The 23,016-nt window shown below is 44.1% G+C and overlaps 1 protein-coding gene across 1 annotated transcript in view; it reads left to right on the plus strand.

Annotated features, from left to right (window-relative positions):
* The first annotated feature begins 2,232 nt into the window (after positions 1–2,232).
* The window catches only part of pxylp1 (2-phosphoxylose phosphatase 1), a 30,090-nt gene continuing 9,306 nt past the window's right edge, over positions 2,233–23,016 (plus strand). The window contains exons 1-4 of the mRNA XM_079514476.1: positions 2,233–2,405; positions 3,625–3,768; positions 19,761–19,940; positions 21,155–21,281. Of these exons, the coding sequence (XP_079370602.1) occupies positions 3,690–3,768; positions 19,761–19,940; positions 21,155–21,281 (386 nt within the window). The 5' untranslated portion in view covers positions 2,233–2,405; positions 3,625–3,689. The remainder of the gene's footprint in view (positions 2,406–3,624; positions 3,769–19,760; positions 19,941–21,154; positions 21,282–23,016) is intronic.

Below are 23,016 nucleotides of genomic sequence, written 5' to 3' on the forward strand. Positions count from 1 at the left end.
CATAGACGTGCACATTTACAAGCCAAAAACTCAAGGGCTACATCTGGTGCAGGGGCTGTGCGCATCCAGTGAATTGCTAACTGTCCACCATCAACAGTTGTCCATCCACTTTGTATGGGATCTGGTGCAGATGGGCGAGTCTGCAGCAGCAGAGAGCATCTCCATATTCGAGTCTGGTAATTGGCACGGATGGCATGGAGAAATAGACATTCTCTACATGGTAGGAGTTGACTGGAATCAGCCTCCCCTCTCCTGGCACAAAAAATAGCGGATCTGGTTCACGTCACTGGAGGTGGTCCCAGACAGGTTCCAGCTACAAGTGAACTGCTGCAGTTGATCAAAGAGCTCTGTTGAAACATCCCAAGTCTGGCCAAGTTGTTTGAATGTCTCCTGAAATTCTGGATTTTTCTTCAATAATCTCAGTGCATTGAGTTTTCCACGACCAGCAATTAAAGGCACTCACAGTGTCACATCCTGTAAATGGGTGTAGCGTGACCATATCACAAAGGCTTTCTCCCAAAGCTTGTCTATGTCCACAAACCGTGTGCGGTTTAATGTACCTGCACTTCTGATAGATATGATAAGGGATGTGTTTTTGGAAGGCTAAATAGAGAACCATTACATCAGTATCTCCAGAAGTAACATAATACAGTGTGTGTGTGTGTGTGTGTGTGTGTGTGTGTGTGTGTGTGTGTGTGTGTGTGTGTGTGTGTGTGTGTGTGTGTGTGTGTGTGTGTGTGTGTGTGTGTGTGTGTGTGTGTGTGTGTGTGTGTGTGATCTCTAAGTTATGTGATCCTCATTTACATGTTTATTTTTTATTATTTTTTATGGAGGGACAGACAGTAGGCTGACAGGAAATGGGGAGAGAGATGGGGGGAAGACATGCAGTAAAGGCCGTCGGGATCGGGAGTCGAACCCGCGGCACACTGCCAGACTGGATTACCAGCCAAAGTGCCTGGACCATTGAGCCATGGCCCAGGCCCATTTACATGTTTATTACATGTTTTCCTGAGTTGGGTTGTGTGCTGGGGTACAACCTTGAGTTTGAGAGTTCCTGACTCTTCAAAGTAATGTCTAAATGGTTTCTACATCCTCATAAACAAATAAAGAGGTATCACTCATGATTCTATGTAGCCTACCCTGTTTCAGAGAGGCAGCCATTGTGTATTTGCCCCGTATACCAGAAGTATAATTCAGCATGTCTGTTGTTTTATTATGATGTTGGTCATGTCCATCCATGGTACAAACATCAGAAATGTGCATAAAAGTGAATAATCACTTTAGACAACAATGAATTATGTGGTTTTGACACCTTAGGTGACCTTCACACCAGAAAGCGATAGCTAAACTCAGTTGGAGACGGAGAAGGCATATTTTACGCAGCGATAGACGTGGTCGAATGAGGAGACCCGGCGCCCTGGTCAAAATGAGGACGAGTACATTTATCAATTGCTTAAGGAAACGCATAAAAACACTGCAGTGTAGCCTACAGAATATTCTGTCTGTCTGTGCGTAAACATGGAGTGCTGTCACTGTGTGGGCACTGGGGAGTAGGGACTTTCATCTCGATAAACATTGTGTGCTGCTGTCTGTTCTCAGTGCGCTCAGCGCTGTGCCTCCATGCCCAAAAGAACAGTGCGTGGCTGCATGCGTATAGTGAGAGAGAGAGAGCGAGGGAGAGGTCCAGTCCCCGACGGCACGACACATGCACGTTATGAGTATAATTTTAACACCATAGATTTCACTGTGTAGGCTAGTTTATGAATGGAACACATTGATAAAGGTTCCCCCTGCTGCGTTTCCAATTGCTGCGGATGACAGCAGTGTGAAGGCAAACCGCAGCATATTAAATATGCAAGAATCCCAACTTCTCCGCCCATTCGCATCGAGTCTACCGAAGTATTAGGTGAGAATGTGACCTTAGTCTTCTTCATTCAAAGTGAACTGTTAAATGGTTGAAATATGGTATCTGGGGATACCACGTTTTTCGTAAATAGATGTCCCCCACCCCCACATATAAGTAAAAGAGCCCATAAACATGAAATGCCATAGGCTTTATTGGGTTTTTAAATCATATAGCAGCAGATACTGTACTTTTCTGTGATTTTTTTCAGCAAACTGTTAATAAAGTCAATCAATCAATCAATCAAAAATCCTGGAGGAGCAGGAGACAACTGGCCAAGTGTGCATGCATTGCCATGCTTTGTCCAGTAGATGACGCAGCGAGCTTGACCATGCAGAGAAGCTACACTGGAGCCAGTGACGTTGTGTACAGTCACATCAGCCAGCCAGGCTGAGCCAGCGCTCTGTCTGTCTGTCAGCAGTCGGCAGTAAGCGGAGAAGAGAGGAAGAAGCACTCTGGCTGGTGGTTTCTGTGACTGACTGACTGACTGGGATTCCTTCAGGTAAGATGATCAATGATGGTGGTGTTGTGACAATGATTCTCTCGTCAGTGTCGTGCATGCGTTTACACTGTGGTTATTTGCATGTATTCTGCAATGGCAACTGCTGTATCTTTTTGTTACTATTGCTAACTAGCCTGCTAGCATTCATCATGCAGCATTGCAACTTTCTGTAGTGTACATGTGTAATTAAGCCTGCATAAAGAAGTAACGGTTACGGGATAGGCTCGCAATAAAGTTAGAACAACTTACAATAACATAAGGGTCCCTTTGCGGCATTCCTTTTGTATTTTCACTTCACAATAACGTTGCGCGAGAAACGTTAACTTATTTAGTTAATGTTGACAAGATTAGCTAACTGGCTATAACTGGTTAAATGGCAACCACTAACCAGTGTGGGTAGCTTTTCTTTTATCTTTAATGTAGGGTGAATTAATGGGTTGTGCGTGTTTTGAACTGTTTTCTGTAAAGGTTTGATTGGATGTGAGGCTGAGCTACTGTGCGCTTTTCTGCCTGAACACTCAAGCACCCATTCATCAGCGCTGGGTGTATTTATAGACAGTGTGTCGTGTCTATAATGGTAGGGTTTATTGTGTAGGTCTACAGTAATAGGCTGCTGCAGGACGTCTCATTTCCCTCCTCCATGTCTGCTGAGTTTCCAGTTGCCTGTCTTTGCATGGACCACGCATGAATGGAATAGTGCCAATGAGTGGAATGGACTAGTGGAAGAAAAAGGGTCTGGACTCTGGAGACTGGCACTATAATTGTACTGTAGCCTATGAGAGAGAGACACACACAGAGAGAGAGAGATAGAGAGAGAGAGAGAGAGACGGAGACAGAGACTATGTGAATGATGGTTCTGCATCCTCTGCAATGTCGTGATTATTACACCAGGACCACCTGAGAGATGTCAGATGTTACATTCGGGAAGCCAATCATTGACTACTTGCGATCGCTAATACTATTCCTTAAGCTGCCATGCCATTACAACTATTAATGTGACACCTGTTTTATTATATTTACGGTGATATTTTCTTACTAGCAGGTAAGCTGCGTTATCAGCCTGTGGTCATCAGTGTCAGGGTTGTATTATTGCTTTTTAACAATGGAACAGTATAGTGAGTTTACATAACAAAGCTGCAAATATGAATTTCAATTATATGATTATACGTTGTTCCTGTTTGTCACCTCATTATTTAACCTAAGTTGATATTTTCTCCAGACTGCGGGAATGAGGCATGGTGTGGATGGCTGACGGACAGGGACGTGGACCTATCACGTGACAGGATGCTGGCTCGGAACCGCTTCATCCTCCTGGTGGTGGTGGGGGCGGTGCTGGCCATCGTCAGCCTCAGTCTGCAGTTCTGTAAGTTGGCCGTGTGGGCTTTTATCATGCAGTCCTCTTCAGGTTACGAGTTACCACCAATTATACACATTTTCCATTATTATTTTTTGAGGGGCACTAGCTAGCAGCCCACAAAACATAATAATACAAAATGTGGATAAAAACGGGGGGGGGGGGGGGGGGGGGCTTTGTGTGTGTCCCCCGTGATGTCATGTAGCAGCCAAGTCTAAGGACCTTTTTCTATGACGTAGTGGGTGCCCTTTTTGAGGGGCGCTAGCCCTATATTCAGATATTAGTGTAGATTTCCGTCCTACACAAACATTAAATTCCCATTGACAATAAATGGAGAATTTTACGTCATAGTGTCTGAGCAAATCGGCATAGTGTCTATTGGTGTCCTACACAAACATTAAATTCCCATTGACAATGAATGGAGAATGTTATGTCATAGTGTCTGAGCACATAGGCATAGTGTCTATTTTACGTCATGATGATATACGATGATTAGAATGCCCCACACTTCACACGGGTGTGATTTTTATTATTATAACAGTTTTTTGTCATTGTCAGTCTTCCTGCATACATGTGGCTGTTTACAGTATATGATCACACATGCATATCCTATCCTCTCACCCTTTTCCTCTCCATTCACACCCAAACAAAGCCCAATTCCCCATAGATGTTCTCGTTCTGTAAATATCCCCCACTACCACTGTGCACCAGGATGCTCCACAATCAGGGAGGTTGTGGGACACAAGACAGCCTGGTATGAAGTCAGTATAGTTCTACACAATGGTGGCCTCCTTTGTATAGAACTGGATGTGGCCTTTTCCATTAAGTCATTACCCAGCATCTCCTGCAGGAATTGTCTAGACAGTGTGTCCCTGCTAGCCACTTTGAATGCAAGGAAACTGGACCGCTCAATATGTGGAGCCAGCCTCCCTGGCACTGCATGCAGATCTCAAGCCTCTAAGGCATTATTAGGGGAGAGAAAAACATCAGATGAGGAAGCAGGCCACGGCTGTAGTGGAAATTTGATGAAATTTGTATTTTGTTGAAAAATGAAAGATAGGATTGTACACACACACACACACACACACACACACACACACACACACACACACACACACACACACACACACACACACACACACACACACACACACAGATTCACCATGTAATCCAAGCTTGGAGGAGCAGGAGACAACTGGCGTTAAACAACAGGATGTTAAATTCGCTCTCTGCCCACACCACGTGTTTTGTTTAAATGCCAAGCAGTACAGGGCTATGGTTTGAAAGAGAGAGAAAGCAAGTTGTTTCTCACTCGTCTATAGTGTGAGCTTGCACCTTTTGGCTATTATGGTCAATGCCTGTGTGAAAAGTGGGAGTGATTGGTGCAGGCAGTGAGGAGATACGGCAGTGTTTCTGACACACATTCAGACATTTGGTTAATTATAGTATGATTATAGTATGATGATGAAGGGTAACCCAGAACCTTCCAGAACCTGTTAAGTTCAGTTTTGTTTTTTGAGGGGCGCTATAGCCCCCCCTATAAACAGCTTTTGTCCCCTCACGTCTCATATTTGCCATTGACAATGAAAGGAGAAATTAGGTCATATGTGCCTCAAATATGATGTAAATTTGTGGCAACACAAACATTAAATCGGCTAACCAATCACATAAATTCAGTTGTTCATGAGATGATGTATGATGATGATGTATAATAAGAGCGCCCCTCACTTCACACTTTTGTTAATGTTTCCATAATTCAGAACCATCCCTGAAGGGGGATGAAAGTAATAAAAAAACCTTGTAGATGTGCTATTTTTTAAACATTTTGAAAGTTTAAGTTGTGAGTTCTACTGTAGGTTCCCAGAACATAGGCTTAGATGCTTAGTACTGCCTCCTGAGCAGAGTCCAAATTAGGTTCTGAGAACCTTATCTGAATCCAAGCCGTGGCATATGGAATCAAATCCAGAAATATGTTTCACGGCACAGTTAACCCAATTTGTGCCCAAGACGTCTCCAGACGTCCTGGGAATTATAGTTTTTGTAGTTGTAGATTTGACAATTTCATTTATTTTGTGACAAATTAGGAACAATTTTGATATATACATTGAAAAGGCCTTAAAAGGCAAAGCAAAATGGTGAATGTAGCAAGGCAATGTACCTGCAACTCTGTATGAATAAAGAAAGACTGCCAGGAAGTGAGAGAAGCGTAAAAAACGAACTAAACTGAAGTTGTCTCATTCCTTCCCTGTTTATTCAGATGAATCTGCAGATACAAATAAAAGTGTTTACTGAGTCTTACCACTAGGGCCTATAACATTAGCTATTCCTCACTATCAGCCTCTGTGCCTTCTAATCTTCCTCTTCGGCAACATTGAGAGGCAATGAAAGAGGTTACAATGAATTAAATCCACTCTCCCGCTGATTTAAATGGGTGTGGGACTTAACATGCAAACTGTGTACGTTGATAAAAAGAGAGAGTTAGTTCCTCTTTTTCTCTGTGTATGTACGTTGTTGCATTCCTGTAGATCTCTTTACGGTTTCCCAATCTAAAGGACTGCAAACTGATTAAAAGGAACCTCTGCCCTGTTGTGTTGTTGAGTGGTGCAACCACTCCTATAGACAGCTATGTGTGTCCCTGTCTGGCTGTGTCCGTCCCTGGCTGCCTGCCTGGGTCCGTCTGAGTCTGGCTCCGTCCGAGCACGAAAATAGCGTTTGGCTGGTATTCACACGCAGCCTAACACACACAAACACATATTAACTGTATATATGATGATTTCGGGTGTGACAGTACAGTACAGTACAGTACAGTACAGTACAGTACAGTACAGTACAGTACAGTACAGTACAAACAGTACAGGGGACCCCCACACGGTAACTCTGTCATTTCTCGCCCAAACCGGCCCGGCACCCTGGGCGCGTTCCTGTGGGTCTGGAACTTCCGGGGACCCCCCGGGGACCCCCACACGGAGTTGCATCACTCACTTCACACGGGTGTGATTCTTTTATTCTGATAATCTCAGTACACCAGTGTGTACCATGGTCTGCCATGAGACAAGTCCAGGTGTGCCTTGGGATTTATGTGTCAACTACACATTATTATTGCAATATATTGATATACAAATATGTTATGAATATTTGTATTTATTTACTATATCAGTACTTTGTGCTCATTTCCCAATGCAGAAGCATATTCTATACTCTGAAAATAAACATTTTAACCAGATTCCTATTTTGGGCACGTCATTATAGGAGAACATTTTATTTGTATTTCTTTTCCCCATAAACGGATTGACAAACTCACAGCGTGGTGCGATGCAACTATTTTTGTTATGAATATAGATGTGCCTTGAGATTCTGACTTGACCATTGGTGTGCCTCGGGTCACAAAAAGTTTGAAAACCACTGCACTACACTATCAACTGGCATGCTCATTATTTGAGCAGTACTGCTGTCATATTTAATTTTTAGCGCATTCTCTGTCTTCCTCTCACATACACAAATACAGAGATCTTGAGCCATTATCCAGTAAACCCACAGGCAGTTGCATGTGGGACAGTTCATGTTTAATAGATAAGCTCTTGCTTTTTCCACCTCTTAAATCTTCTGCAGTGCCCTCTTCCTATTCTCCAAAACTCCCATCATCTTTACTCCCTTCTCTTCAATTATCCCTATCTAAATGTCTTCCTGTCATCTCAGTTTGAAAAATATAAATACATAAGATTTTGTTGACACTGTTTGACCACTACCATGCAAGACAGACAGACAGACAGACAGTGACAGAGTGTGATGTATGATGCAGTGAATGTTGCTCTCTCGCTTCCTGCAGAGCCTAAAAGTGAAACTGCGGCAGTTGTGGACTTGACTGTAGTGGCATCATGATGATCACCACATACTGACTGACATGTGGGGGCTCGCACAGCAAACCTGCTGACAGAGCACAAATGGTAATGAGAGTCAGGGAAGGAAAGGATAAATGGGAAAGAGTGTGTTGAGTGAGATGAGAACCCATAAGATTGTAATGCCATATGAATATGTAATCAAGAAACTATTTTGAGATGAATAACGATGGGGCAGGGGAAAGTGACTGAGGTGTGAGGAGAATGCTCAACTTATGGTTGGTGGGTGAATTTCGCAATAAGGAGGGGCTATCGTGGTGGGATGAGAGAGGGAAGGATAAAGGGAAATGGGCCGAGAAAATAATGGGAACATACAGATGATACAGTGTTGAAAAGCAGTGAGAGAACTAGGATGGAACAAAAGATGTGGCAGAGAGAGAGAGAGAGAGAGAGAGAGAGAGAGAGAGGTCGACACACTCTGCCCCTGTGCCCTTGTTCTGAGCAGGTGAGTTATGAGTCTGTCAGACACAGATACACTGCAGGGAATAGTCAGTGAAGAGGCTGAATTATAGATAGAGGACTCAGGATGGGGTCTGAGGCCCTTAGAGGATGGGGTCTGAGACCCTAAGCTAATTTAGGACTAGCGGCTACTGGTCAGATCACTTGTTGTGTCCAATCCAATTTTATTTATAGAGCATGTTTAAAACAACAAAGTTGACCAAAGTGCTGTACAATTAGGCAAAGCAGTAATAAAACATAATACAATACAGTAATAAAAACATATACAATAAAATCAAACACTCAGGAGTACACATTATTCACGGTTTAAAAGCCAGGGAATAGAAATGAGTTTTAAGATGTGTTTAGGAAGCTGGTTCCACAGTTTAGGAGCCATGACTGAAAAGGCTCAGTGCCCTCTTCTCTCACACCTTGCCTTGGGGATGACAAGGAGCATTTGATTGGCTGACCTCAGTGATCGAGATGGAACATAGGGTTTTAGGAGATCTGAAACATAAACTGGCGCTGATCCATTTAAAGATTTAAAAACAAACAATAAAATGGATTCTAAAACGTACTGGGAGCCAGTGGAGTGCAGCTAAAACGGGAGTGATATGTTCATATTTCCGGGTTCCTGTTAAAAGTCGTGCGGCGGCATTCTGAACAAGTTGAAGGCGGGATAGTAGTCAAGGCGAGTTGTAATAAAAGCGTGTATCACTCGCTCTAGGTCCTTAAAAGATAAAACTGATTTGATTTGTGATAAAAGCCTCAAATGATAAAAACTAGATCTAACGGGTCGGGTCATGCCACACGTTTAAAGTTGCTCATCGACACCCTGCCAGACTGTTCTGCTGATTGCGCTGTGCTGTGCCTGCGTGTGAATAATGTTCTAGTAACAACTATATTTAAAACCGTGGCATTCCAACTATGTTTGGAATAGCTGTAATGTTGTACGTCTACAACACCAAGAAAAAGACACTGGATTATGTTCCGCATGTAGTTTGTTAACACTTTAGAGCTGAACAGAGCTAGGAGGCTTGTCAACACATTTAACACATTTTATGTTTACCCATGTCCTGCTGATAATTAAAGATCAGGAAGCAGGCAAAGCCATAGACTAGTATACGGTATAAACAAGATAGATTTGATACGATGTACGATGTTCTGACATTAATTCGAGCTCCCGCAAACGATATCAATGCATCGGTCGCTAAAACACAGCCGTGACCCCTAGTAGAACATGGGCGGTTAACACTTCCGGTTCAAAATACCATTACACAGCTTTTCTTTTTTTCTTATTTTGTGCATTTCACTGGCACTGGCCACTACCGCCCCTATGGTAACTGGTTCAAAGTGTTAAGGGTTCATTGACTGCCATATACTTGTCATTTAAGTCCAAGGCTCAGAGCGCCATTCACGAGTCACTAGTCATTTGGTGTTTTCAGTGGTTTACGATAGAGGCTGCTCTTCTGCTATATTTGTGAATGATTACACCCGGAAATCACATTGCCGGGTGTACATTTTCAAGTCGGTTTAGAATAATATTATGTTGTTGTTTTTTAGCAAAAACAAGCTACATTCAACTGCCTATAACTATGGAACAGAGGGTCGCAATTACATCTTTTTTTTTCTCCAATGGAAGCAGAGAGACTCCTTCGTATTTTGTGATCTCGATCTTGAAAAGTTAGTAAAAGCGGTCGAAATAAGTCCAGCAATAGACAATGTTTTAACTCTGGCAGAGTTAAAACCCATAAATCCACTTGACGTCTTGACTTGTTAGCTCATCACTAGCAAAATACTCTGAAAACAAACACACGTTTTATGTATTCCTTTTCAGTTTGTAGCTAATGACTAGCAAAATACCCGGAATGCAAACACAGGTTCTAAAACAGATCAGTCCTTGATCCTCATTGGCTGAGGCACTTGTCGTGCCTATATCCCTAGTGTTAAAGGGATAGTTCAGATTTTTTTAATTTAAGCTGTATGAAATACTTGCCGTTAATGTAGTGGTTGCAACTGTATTAATTGATTGCCAGAGTCCCATGGTGGGAGTTCTGCTCTGGTTTTGGTGAAATATGAAGTAGTTCCGGTCATTTTGTGGGGGGCACAGGGGGCCACGCATTAAAAGTAAATGATTCCACAAAACTAACGTCATTTGTATTGTTGACCTATTTCTAAAATATTAGTGCAACTTTCGTTCATTCTTTTACCCCTGTATCACACGGAGCTATGTTTTTTGTGTCCATATCACTATGCCCAAAACTATCCCTTTAAGATCCACGCTAAAGCTCAGCCTTTTGTGAATCATTGCTTTATTGTATGTATGGCTTGTCTTTGTTCTATGGATTTATTACCATTAGCTATTTTGTTTTTCATATGGCAGGGTAAGAGAAGCAAAGTTTTTGTCCTGTATATGTGCAAGGTTTACAAATCTCTTTAAAATGCTGCAGATACCGCCACACTGACCGATCGGTGCGCTCCAGTACCTTCCATTTATTTGCAGGGATTACTTTCTTGTAGAAACTACCTGTAGTCACTATATGAAAACGTTAGGCGCACCAATGCAACCAACCAACTAGTCTAGAGAGGAGCCCTGTCATGACTAGTGAATACCTTGAAAGGAAACACAATTTATATCTATGTCTTGTTTTTGTCACATGGCTTGTTGCCCAAGACCAGTCAATGCTTTGCATCAACTTGTTGATGTGGCAGTGCAAAACCTAATATTATGATGTGACTTAATTTAGCCTGTCTGTAATTACTCACCTAGGCCTACACCCTATAATTCCACCATACAAATGGTATGTCTTAGTTCAGTACCCTCATTGTTGTGTGTAGATAGCTCTGACCTAGAATGAAAGAGCCTTTGACCAACACAAGAAAAGTGGAGAAAAAAAAGAAACAATTTTAAATGTGGCCATTTTCTGATGGATTGTTTTTCTGGCATAATGTAATCCTTCCATGTCTTATAAAAGCTTTCTGTATGGTCAGTGGCTGTGGGTTTACTCTCTCACTCCCAGTAACAGCTAGCTGCTGTTTGCCTTGTTAGCTGCTGCCAACAGTAGTAATTAAATGTGTGAGTTGAGAAGACTCTGCCTCTTCTCTTTTTGTCTATTAGCTGTGTTTGTCAAGGCACACAATTGTTCATAGGGAAATATCAACATGTTTTATAAGTAGCACAGGGAGAAGTGTGTGCGTGGGTGCCTCTCTGTGTGTGTGTGTGTGTGTGTGTGTGTGTGTGTGTGTGTGTGTGTGTGTGTGTGTGTGTGTGTGTGTGTGTGTGTGTGTGTGTGTGTGTGTGTGTGTGTGTGTGTGTGTGTGTGTGTGTGTGTGTGTGTGTGTGTGTGGAGACGAGACGAGACGAGACGAGAGGAACCACTTAAAGCATAGCATTCTTGCCAACAGGAATTCAGTAATAGTGTGGAAATAATGACTTGTGCTACTAAGGTTGTGTAGCTGACAGATGGTGAGCTGCAATTGGTTTTGTACCCATCTCTCCCTTACACCCACGGCCTGTTAGCATTATACTTTGCCAGATGCCTTTTCCTCCCATGGTGCAGGCAGTACACAGCACTGTAGTGCCAAGTTGGTTGGAACCCACCTGTTAAATTCTGAGCCAAATCACACATACTACATCTGCATGTTTACACCCGAGTAGACTCTGATATTGTGCCTGCAATAAATGTATTGGTGTGCATTTCTGAGGCATCATCATCTTTCCTCAATGCTACTGCAGTTGAGCTGTGCCTGTCAGTCACGTACTGACTCTCAGTGATTGTGTGTTGGTACTGGCAGCCGAAGAGGAGTCAGGTTTAGGATCTGTGGTTTCCTGAAGAGGCATTGTGAGTGGATTGACTATATTTAGTTTCTGTGTGGGTGTGTACGTTCTGGAGGAGTAGGTATAGTATATTCTAGAACAGATGCTAGTTATGTTATTTAGGCAGAGTATGTTATGTTATTTAGGCAGAGTCTATTTAACATGAGAGTCTACATAACACTGAACTGACATTCAGTTCTTTCTTTTTTTTTTAATGTTGCCAATACTGTTGGAGCAGCCATAAACTAAACAGGTTCATCTCGATGTTCTGGGTATCTTTGTAATGTTAGTGTTAGTAAAAAGCTGGTAAAAGAGTAACGTTTGAGGCAGACTAACATCAGTCACTCTACCGTTCACTGTAGTAGAAGAGGTGCACCTGGTGAGGGTTTAAACCCTGCAGCTATGTCGAGTCCGCCTACAGGAAATACGTAAGCTGCGACCATGAGACCCGTTTCTGAATTCGTCTCTATACCAACAGCTGGTGCTGCTTGGTGGACCTTCCCATGAGCAGCTACTGGGAAGAGAGGCATTGGACCTGGCCTTCTAGCGGTGTGTCCATCCACTGTCGGAACAACATTGGGTGGATTTTGGGCCCATGGGATTACGCTACCGGGAACGATATGACACCGGGCGGCAATGCAGGAGTGGACTGGGAAATTGTTTCCTCTGGTGGTCCAGCCTGAGACATACCCGCGGACTGGTTGTTGGAGGGGGTTTCGAACTTAGGATGCATGCCTACACTACTTGTGCCCATGGAATGCTGGGTGACATGACATTCTTGTTGTATCGCAAAATATTCCTTGATTTTGTGGATGTAACTTTGCTGCACCTGAACTATTTATGTCCTTGTATGCAATTTCCTCTGTGTGGACATAAATAAATTGTTAAAGTGTGTGTGTGTGTGTGTGTGTGTGTGTGTGTGTGTGTGTGTGTGTGTGTGTGTGTGTGTGTGTGTGTGTGTGTGTGTGTGTGTGTGTGTGTGTGTGTGTGTGTGTGTGTGTGTGTGTGTGTGTGTGTGTGTGTGTGTGTGTGTGTGTGTGTGTGTGCGCGCAAGCGTGCGCATGTGCGCTCTCGCTAGTGTTAGGGCAACCCAGTTACAAAAGCCCCTTTGTGTCGGCAACCATGACTGAGTTGGCCTGGTGGACCGTCTGCGCAGGCGTGTGTGTGAGAGACAGTGTGTTGGTTAGCAAGGGGACAGGTTGTGGCAGTGAATGGGCTCCAGTGTGTGGCAGGGACTCGAGCAACTGAGCACTCATCAGAATGTTCTCCCTCGTCTCCGCTCGCCTTCTCCTCTTCCTCGTCACCGGTGAGTCTTCTATACCCACACCACATATACGGTGAAACCCAAAACCGCTCCAGGAAGGCTGCCACTTTGTGTACAAAAACCTCGGGAACGCCTACAGGCGGTGTGGTTTGTCTTCGCTGAATTCACTGATGCTTTAGTTTGCTGTTTATCAGTGGTTGACTGTTATGTAAAGCTTATGTCCTTGTGGCTTCGTTATTGGTAAAAATCAAACCACTAGTGCTGCAACTATCGATTATTTTCTTAGCTTTTACTTTTAAAATTAAACAAACAATCAAGCATGTATTTGGTTAAACAAATCAATATGAAAAATGTATTGAATTTACAAATTAGTCCAATTAATTGATTCAGCCCTTTTGAACTTAACGGTCCATTTATGCTATAGACATGCCCTTGAGCATAGGGTGGCAGACAGACGTGATGATAACTAAACAATGATTATGTTCATATGATACCATCACCATTATGCACACTTGTAACTTTCACCAGGAAATAAATAAATAAATAAGAATCAAATGGTTCCAAAAAAGTTCAAATGGCAGACTATGACCTTTTGGATCGGCTATTTTCGGCAAATGTTCCTCCCAGGGGCACACAGGGATGCTAGGGTTCAAGTTTTGTTTTTTAAGTCATATCACCAAGCACGACATGCACATCACAGCGTCATTGTTGAACAGCATCGAGGTATAAGGTCTAATTTTAGTATTATGAAGGTGATGATCATTATAGAGACTACATGAGAAGAATGAGCAACAGTTCTGCCAGCCCTGGACATGTCAGAAACCACTGCCCACTGAAACAACACTGTGGACTTTATGAGCTCAGCTGGACTCTGAGGAGATGGAACATTTTGTGTGTGTGTGTGTGTGTGTGTGTGTGTGTGTGTGTGTGTGTGTGTGTGTGTGTGTGTGTGTGTGTGTGTGTGTGTGTGTGTGTGTGTGTGTGTGTGTGTGTGTGTGTGTGTGTGTGTGTGTGTGTGTGTGTGTGTGTGTGTGTGTGTGTGTGTGTGTGTGTGTGTGTGTGTGGGGGGGGGGGGGGGGGGGGGGTTCAGTGTCAGTTTGTGTGTAAGTGTCAATGGAAACTGTCTAATGTGCGCATGTGTGAGCTTTTGTACTCTGAAGAAAATAGTAGAAAATGACGACGCAAGTCGCATAGCAAGACCTCACTAGTTTAGAGTTGGGGTTTAGTTTAAGGGTATGTTTAATTTTAAACATTAAACTGGATATTGTACTATTGGCACAAGTGTTCTATTCTAACTAGTTACTTTCATAATTTAGTAACTAAAAGTAATTAGTTACTTTTTCAGACTAGTAAATATATCTATAACTAATTACCTTTTAAAAGTAACTTGAACAACACTGACTTTCATCAGAGTGGAGAATAGAAATGGCGGCTGTGGCTCAGGAGGTCGAGCAGGTCGTCCAATGATCCCTGGGTCGGCGGTTCGAATCCCGGTCCTCCTGTCCACATGTCGAAGTGTCCTTGGGCAAGACACTGAACCCTACATTGCCTCCAATAAGTTGGTCGGTGTGAGCTTGCAACCATTGGTGTGTGAATGTGGAAAGTGAGGACGCTGGCATCGACTGTGCGCCACTTCACCTCCCAATGTATGAATGAATGAACCATTGTAAAGCACTTTGAGCACTTGGAAAAGCGCTATAAAAATGCAATTCATTATTAAGTATAAATCAAGTTGAGCAAAGCTACTCTTCTCTGCCCCTCTCTCTCACACACACAACACACACAGTTAATGATGGCTCGTTCTGTGTGCCTGCCAGACAGACAATTAGCTCAAATGAAGGCAGCTGTACTGTGTGTGTGTGTGTGTGTGTGCGTGCGTGCGTGCGTGTGTGCGTGCGTGGCTCTCACACACACACACACACACTCAGTCTATGCATGCTAGAGAGACAGCATTTCATAGAACTACGTGTGATTTGTTCAGAGAGTTTTGTAAATGTCTGAAAGGTTGTCATAGAAATGAAAGACCATTCTGCACTGTGTTTTCTGAAGGTGCCTTGCTCCCTTTCTCATTGCAAAGGGATGTGATATTTGCCCAGTCCACTGCCTGCTTTCAGAGTGTGTGTGTGTGTGCGTGCGTGCGCGTGCATGCGTGTCATTGTAATAGTTCCGACACCTCTTCCTCTCATTAGACCATTTCTCTGCATGTCTCTGGTGTCCAAGGCAACAGTGCTACTGCTAATGGTGATGGGATGAGGAGAACAGAGTTGTTGGTATGGAGAATGGAGATTAACTGGCACTGTGTGTACTGTGTGTACACTGTGTGTACTGTGTGTACACTGTGTGTTGCTGTCATTTTCATGAACACACCTTTTACACACGTTTTAAACCTCATACATTATTAATTTGGTCATGTACAGTAGGTTGACAGGAGGTCGCCTGGATCGGGACTCGAACCCACCACACGCTGTCAGGCTTTTACACTGTCAGGATTACCAGTGCCCGGACCGCTAGGCTGGCCCGGGCCTGGTCATGACAAGTCTTCATCTCTCTTGGGCTGTCACGAAATCAAATTGAAGTTGACGATTGTCACTCAAATAATTGTGATTAACAATTTAATTGTGTGTTTGGAATTGAATATATGAATACAAATGTAATTCCTGTTTGCCTTTTAGGCTTCATAATAAAAAGAAATGCACAGGACACATATGATAAATAACTTAAATATACAAAGAAAAGTATTGACATATTTGTTGTTATATCTATTATACATTTGAAAAGGTGTGCCCAAACCAGGAAAAGGGACCCAAAGTCACCAGCTACTACGTCACTGACACGCTGCAACACGCTGCAACACACACTGCAACAACACACTAACACGTCACAGACTTACCCTCCGCGTCGATCCACGGCTATCTCCTCATGTCGCGCCGCACGCCCACACTCAACACCACCCGCGTAAAAATTGTCATTGCACTGCCACTAAAGCCGCCTCCCGTCCACACTCGCAAACAATATCAATATCAATAATCAACACAAACACGCCACAAGCACCGACACCCCCGCCTAATTTGTTGCCACGTCTATGAAAACAAGCACAGAAAAAATGCCATTCAACACGCTACTTACACACACTACCACTCGCTTACAATACGTGGACCTGGCAACACTACATTCCCTCTCCCATTTGCTCAAAGCCCACCACGTGACCCACACACACACATACCAAAAGTAGAACAAGAAGAACTACACACCGCACACACTGATTCTAACTTGGACAGTTACAATAATGCAAACACGACCGCGTCGACACCTGGCGTGGTACAAGCGGGACAAACCGAGGCGCATATATGGATACGAACAACAACACCAACACTACACGCACACGCGCGCGCTGCAACAACAAACAGCTACGTACAGTGTGTGTGTGTGTGTGTGTGTGTGCGTGCGTGCGTGCGCGCGCGCGCGGGGGGGGGGGGTTTGGATCGCCTCGCGATGCAGCGCAAATGGCACTACACTACACAGGGCTCGACAGTGCGACTAGGTACTCGCATTTGCGACTTAAAATATCACCGTGCGAGTTGTAACATTCACTTTGTAGCACCGGTGCGACTACACAATCCGATCTTTAAAGCTAAAAGTTGCGCAGTTTACATCCAAAAGAATGTGTCACTCTCTCGGTTCTGCACCGCTGCTGGAGAAGTATAGCACTGTCGAAGGCAGCGCAACTAATCCCCCCCCCCCCCCCACACACACCCCAGCGAGGGAGGAGAGAGAAGAGAGAGAGAGAGAGAGAGAGCACACACGTCTTCACCCCAGCGAGGGAGGGACACAGAGAGAAAGGGAGAGAGATAGAGAAAGACACAGCTTTCCAGTCCTTACATTTTTTCTCACATTGTTTTCTTAACTTTGTGACTGACCAATGACAAGCCGATTGTATTGTCTGCAAAGGAACTATGTGTCTGTCACAAATAAAAGTTCTGTCCTGCAAGCCCATGTCATGTCAACACAGACAAGGCAGCTGTGCGTGCGGTGAGTCCTGCAAATTATATTGACCCAATATTATTTTGTACAACCTAGCAAAGCATAAGATATGATGGTTTGGAGAATAGGCTGGTCTCTCTTTTTACAACACATAAGCCATTGCATACAGGTTCTCAACCTTTTTAATTTCAAGGACCCCCATAACTCTGACAGTAAAACCAAATGGACCCATAAGAGTCCCATTTGATTCCATTTGTACACTCTCAGAGTTACAGACCTGTAGGGTCCACTTGGTTCCATTTGTACACTCTCAGAGTTACAGACCTATAATGGGTCCATTTGGAACCCCCTCAAGGAACCATGAGGGTCCCTGGATCACACCTTTGAGAGCCACTGCTTTAAATAAATACATAACTAATATAGAGCATATTTGATCAATTTATTGTTAGGCTATAGATTATTTTGACATCTGAATTTAACAGAACCGCCCACGCACGACACATGCACATGCACGACGTGCACGCGCATGTGCACATCCACATGCACGCGCGCATGTGTCCTCTTTTTGGTAATTCAGAATATGGTATGCCTACACAGTTAAAATAATGCAAACACGAACATTGCGCGAACGACTGCGTCGACACCTGGCGTGGAACAAACGGGACGAACCGAGGCGCATATATGGATAAGAACAACAACACTACACGCGCGCGCGCGCACGCGCTGCAACACAAAACAGCTGCATAAAACGCGTGTCACTGTGGACTTCTGTATCTGTGGACTTCTGTATCGCAACGCGGGGCAACGCAACTCTGGGATGAGCGGGCCGAAGGCCCGCGAAATTCTAGTGTTATACATGTAAATTAGGGGTGCACCGATGTATTGGCCGACAATCGGTAGGGGCCGATATGTGCCTTGTTAACTGTGAAAGTCAAGTTTTTTACCGATGGCAGTGGCCGATGGTCTGCTCTGCAGGCAAATCCGGTAATACACCCGTGTACGGAGATGTATAGAGCTGTGTGCATATTCCCCCTCCCCTCACAGGCTCACACACAGGCAGCAGGCACCGTTTCAACTCAAGACAGAACAGACTTTTTTTCTTTTTCTTTTCAGTTTACCAAACTATAATCCACAAGTTAGTGACAGTGTGAGTGCTATAGTGAATACCCTTGCGCAGTGCCAGGTAATTAACACCAGCTGCAAACGATCAACGGTCTTTAATTGTGTGATTAACATCCCCAAAAATAATCATTCGTGCCTACTCAGCCTATATGCACAAGCGATTGTTTTAATTCAAAGTGGTATTTATTCTGTGAAATGTTTATTGTCATCCTGTGTATCTATAGTGTTGCGTCCACATGCAGCGTGTTGTGAGCTTACTATTTTGAGTGGCCTATTTTCGGTGCGCACTCACCATGAATCCAAGCAGAGGTCCTCACAAGACACCGCCACCACAGTCCTCAGCACAATGGCCCGTTGCGCAAAAAGTTGAGATCTAACTTGTGCCATACTCGGCCAATCCTCAACCGATTGTTATAATTCCAAATGGTCTATACTCCATGAAGTAAATATTTTCAAATTTTCGCGGGTGTATAATTCATAGAGTCAGAGAAAGGAGAGAGATGGACTGGTAGGGTAAGCACTAAGCCCTGTTAACCATGCAGCCTATATTTCATGAGCTGTGGTGGCTTGTTAGGCCTGCACTCTCTCAATTAGGGATTTTCCCAGCGGTTAATTTCACTGATGTGTACAACCTTTATTCAAATAGTTGCAAATGTATTCATTACAAAACGGAGCACATGTATTTTTGATCTATAAGGCCAAACCTCATTTGAAAGAATATATTCAGAGTATATGACAGCCTTTTAAATTCATAATATTAAATCCAAAAGACTTTGCCTGCTATGTATGTTTATCATACCTTCATACCTACCTATCATTTAATTTTGCACTAAAAACATGCTCGACAGGAACTGTGCAGACCGGTGCAAAAATAAATAACGGCCTATACGCAATGCAAATAGCAGCCTAGTTCCTTATAAACGCCTGGGGTCCAAATCGATTTTGCATATTAACAGCCCGGGCTACCATTTGGAAAAATCCGGTGTACAAACATCGGTGACTATCGGCTATCGGCTAGATTGTTGTTTTTTTTAACATCGGTATCGGTATCGGCCAAGAATTTCCACATCGGTGCACCCCTAATGTAAATAGCAGAAATTGCTGATCTACAAGCTTCGTGACACTCTGTAAGGTTGTATAACTGCTATTTCTGCTATTTTCATTATTTAAAAATTTGTGTGAACTGTGTGAACAGTTTTAAAACATGGAAACAAAACGATTATAGGGACTGCCCATAACTCCGACATCCCATTACTCCGACTACGTGGCTTCACGTGCGGTTAGGGACAGGGTCAGTAATGTGTGAGTCGGACCAACACACCCTCAAAATAATTAAATGAGACGTCGGATTAATGACACACGACCACAATTATGACGATTATGCAAAAATAATTGCAATCATATCAAATAATTGATTACTGTTAGACGATTATGTAATAATAGTGACAGGCCTAAATTTCTCTCCTCTGTTTTCCGCCTCCAGTGAACCTGATCCCCACCACTCCCATGGGGGAGGAGCAGAGGGGGCTTGGTGTTGTAAGACAGGGGAAGAGCAGGAAGAGGGTGATCCCCGTCCCCCACACTGAGCCCCCAGAGCCTGACCCCGTCGCTGAGGCCTACGGCTACTGTAACACCCCCAACCGCACCGAGCAGGCCTGGGAGGGTGAGTCTACTCTACTGCATGGATACGCACAGATGGACGTGCACACACGTTTGTTACTATACTTGTGAGGGTATCAACATTTTACGACAGCCATTTTATGAATGCCATTTGTAAAAAAAAAAAAAATCACACCCGTGTGAACTGAGTGGTGTAAGGTTTTATATAGCATGATCAGCTGTGGTCTGACGTAATGTCTGACGTAATGAAATCATTATTATTATATAAGGTAAGGTATTATATAGCCTGATCAGCTCTGATCTGACGTAATGAAATCACACCTGGATGTGATTTCACAACTGGCTTTTTTTGTGCAGAGAAAATGACCACGGTTGCTACGGTCATCCAGTTCACCCGGGTGTGATTTAATTACGTCAGAAATTATTTTGAACATAGCAACCATGGTCATTTTTTTATGCACACAAAAGCCAGTTGTAGGAGTGGTTTACACCACTCAAAAACGCCCGATTCAGACTGCACAAATTCAGCCCCATTTCAGCCTGGTTTTACCACCAGCGTCAATGAACGACACAAGTGGCTCTTTTCCTCTTGTAGTGTGACATGTCTGACTGTATCGATGACCCACAACACTACGTAACATGTTTAATGTTTGTAATGTTTTTTACAATAATGATTTGATGCTTGGATAATAAAGGCAGCAATGTTCCGATTTCTAGTGCTGTGATGAATCTCTCGTTAGCCAGCAGTTCAACCTGTCACACATGCTGGAGGTCAGCTGTGGTTTATAGCCAGGTCAAGGAACGTTTCCTGCCAGCCTCCTAACCCTAACAGCAATGAGAGATCGTAGCATTGCATGTCCAACAGATGTGTGAGAGAGGCATAAACTCAAGTCTAGTCCATACCATTCAGGGATATGAGCATCCCGTGGCCATGTCACGGACACACACCAGCACGCACAACCCACCGTGGCTTCGGGTGCAGATGCAGGTCTGCTCCAGTGTTAACACACACACGGTTTGGTGTTAACACACACAGGCTTCTCACACCCGATCTCGCCAAGATCCCACCAGTAGCTGCCTGATTGGACTGGCCCAGATGGAGGCTGTAGTATACCAACTATAGTGAATCAATACTGCCCCCATCTGGCAGAGTCAGGTTATGATATAGCATGTTGACATGTTATATTCATATGGTGTATGCAATCATTAACAATACAGATCTGTGATCAGATAAAGGTACCCCGTCTCCTCTACTAGGTCACAGTCCAGCAGACTACAGGCTGCTCTCAGTGCAGGTGATGATTCGTCATGGAGACCGCTACCCCCTCTACTACATTCCCAAGACCAAACGGCCTGCCATCGACTGCACACTGTCCCCGAACAGGTACACACACACACACACACACACACACACACACACAATGGCGCACGCACACATTGATACACCATGATCAATGTGCACATTTCAAACCACATCACGTTCAGTAATCATGTTTTTCACTTTTTGACAAAATGCTATAGTTAAAAACATTGGTAACTAGAAAAAGTGCCCTTCTGGGCACAGGTCTCCACCAGGAGGATAGGACTGTGTGAGATGTTTGGCAAAATGTTTAGGATTAATATAAACATGTTTTTGAGGCATTTTGTTCCAAAAATGTGTTTTGCAAAAATCAACCTGTTGGTGGCGCTATAACAGGCCAATGTGAAAAGGGTGGGATATATTCCTCAGCCTAGTAAGAAAATGTGTGAAAGATTTCACGTAAATTGCATGCTGCGTTCATGATTTGAGGCTTTTGTTCAAAACGGGGCAATCTTGCAAACTGTGAAAGCTAATTATAGCCAATTAGGATGGAATATGAAATATCGGACAGATCCGACTTGAGCACATGACCATAGAGATAGTGTGTAACGATTTGTGAGATTTTTGGACAGAATCTGGAGGAGTAATATCAAAAAATGTGTTTTACAAAAGTCGGCCTCCTGGTGGCGCTATAAAAGGCAGATGCGGAAAATGCAGGTCAACGGTTTGTCCTTGGCCTCTAGGGAGTGTGCATGCAACGTTTCACGCAGATCGGTGCAGTTTTAGGTAAAACATGTGAAAAGCTGCCTCATGGTGGCGCTATAACAGGCCGTTCTGGAAAATGTGGGGCAGAGGTTCATCGTTGGCATCCAGGGAGTGTGTGTGCAAAGTGTGGCATCGACCGGGTTAACGGTGCCGGAGATTAGCTGGTAACGGACGGACGGAAGGACACACACACACACGGACACACGGACGGACACACACACGGACGGAGTGCAAAACATACTCTCTCCCCATGCCTTCGGCCTGGTGGAGACAAGGTTAACGGTGCCGGAGATTAGCTGGTAACGGACGGACGGAAGGACACACACACACACGGACACACGGACGGACACACACACGGACGGAGTGCAAAACATACTCTCTCCCCATGCCTTCGGCCTGGTGGAGACAATAATCGGTGGTCTTGGACTCTCAGAAGCCAGGATCGACATCAGACCCAAAAACCTGGGATCGGTCGGGCTCTAGTCTGTTGTGTCCTTTCCGTTCTTGATGAGCTCAGGCAGATGAAAACCAAGCAACGACACAATAAATATTCTAAGTGGTAGCAGAAGGATATACCGTAGTGACTCCATAACAGAGATAAAACAGTATACGACACAGACAAAACCAAGATGCATAGTCCATCCATCCATCCATCCATCTTCAACCGCTTATCCGTAGTCGGGTCGCGGGGGCAACAGCTCCACCAGAGTGCTCCAGACTTCCCTCTCCAGAGCAACATTAGTGACTTCCTCCTGGGGGATTCCGAGACGTTCCAAGGCCCGTGAGTCGATGTATTTCCTCCAACTGCGCCTTGGTCTGCCCCGGGGTCTCCTCCCAGTGGGACGTGCGTCGAGGACCTCACTAGGGAGGCGCCCGAGAGGCATCCTAACCAGATGCCCGAACCACCTCAGCTGACTCCTTTCCAGGCATAGTCATGCATAGTCAAGTCATGATATCATAGCACAGACAAATGTGATGAAATGTGTAATTTTCAATGTAACTAGACAGAGGAGTCTGGACGGTTTTATTACAGCACTGCATTGTCTTGCAGAGT

Source organism: Electrona antarctica, assembly GCF_951216825.1.
Source record: "Electrona antarctica genome assembly, chromosome: 11".
NCBI lineage: Eukaryota > Metazoa > Chordata > Actinopteri > Myctophiformes > Myctophidae > Electrona > Electrona antarctica.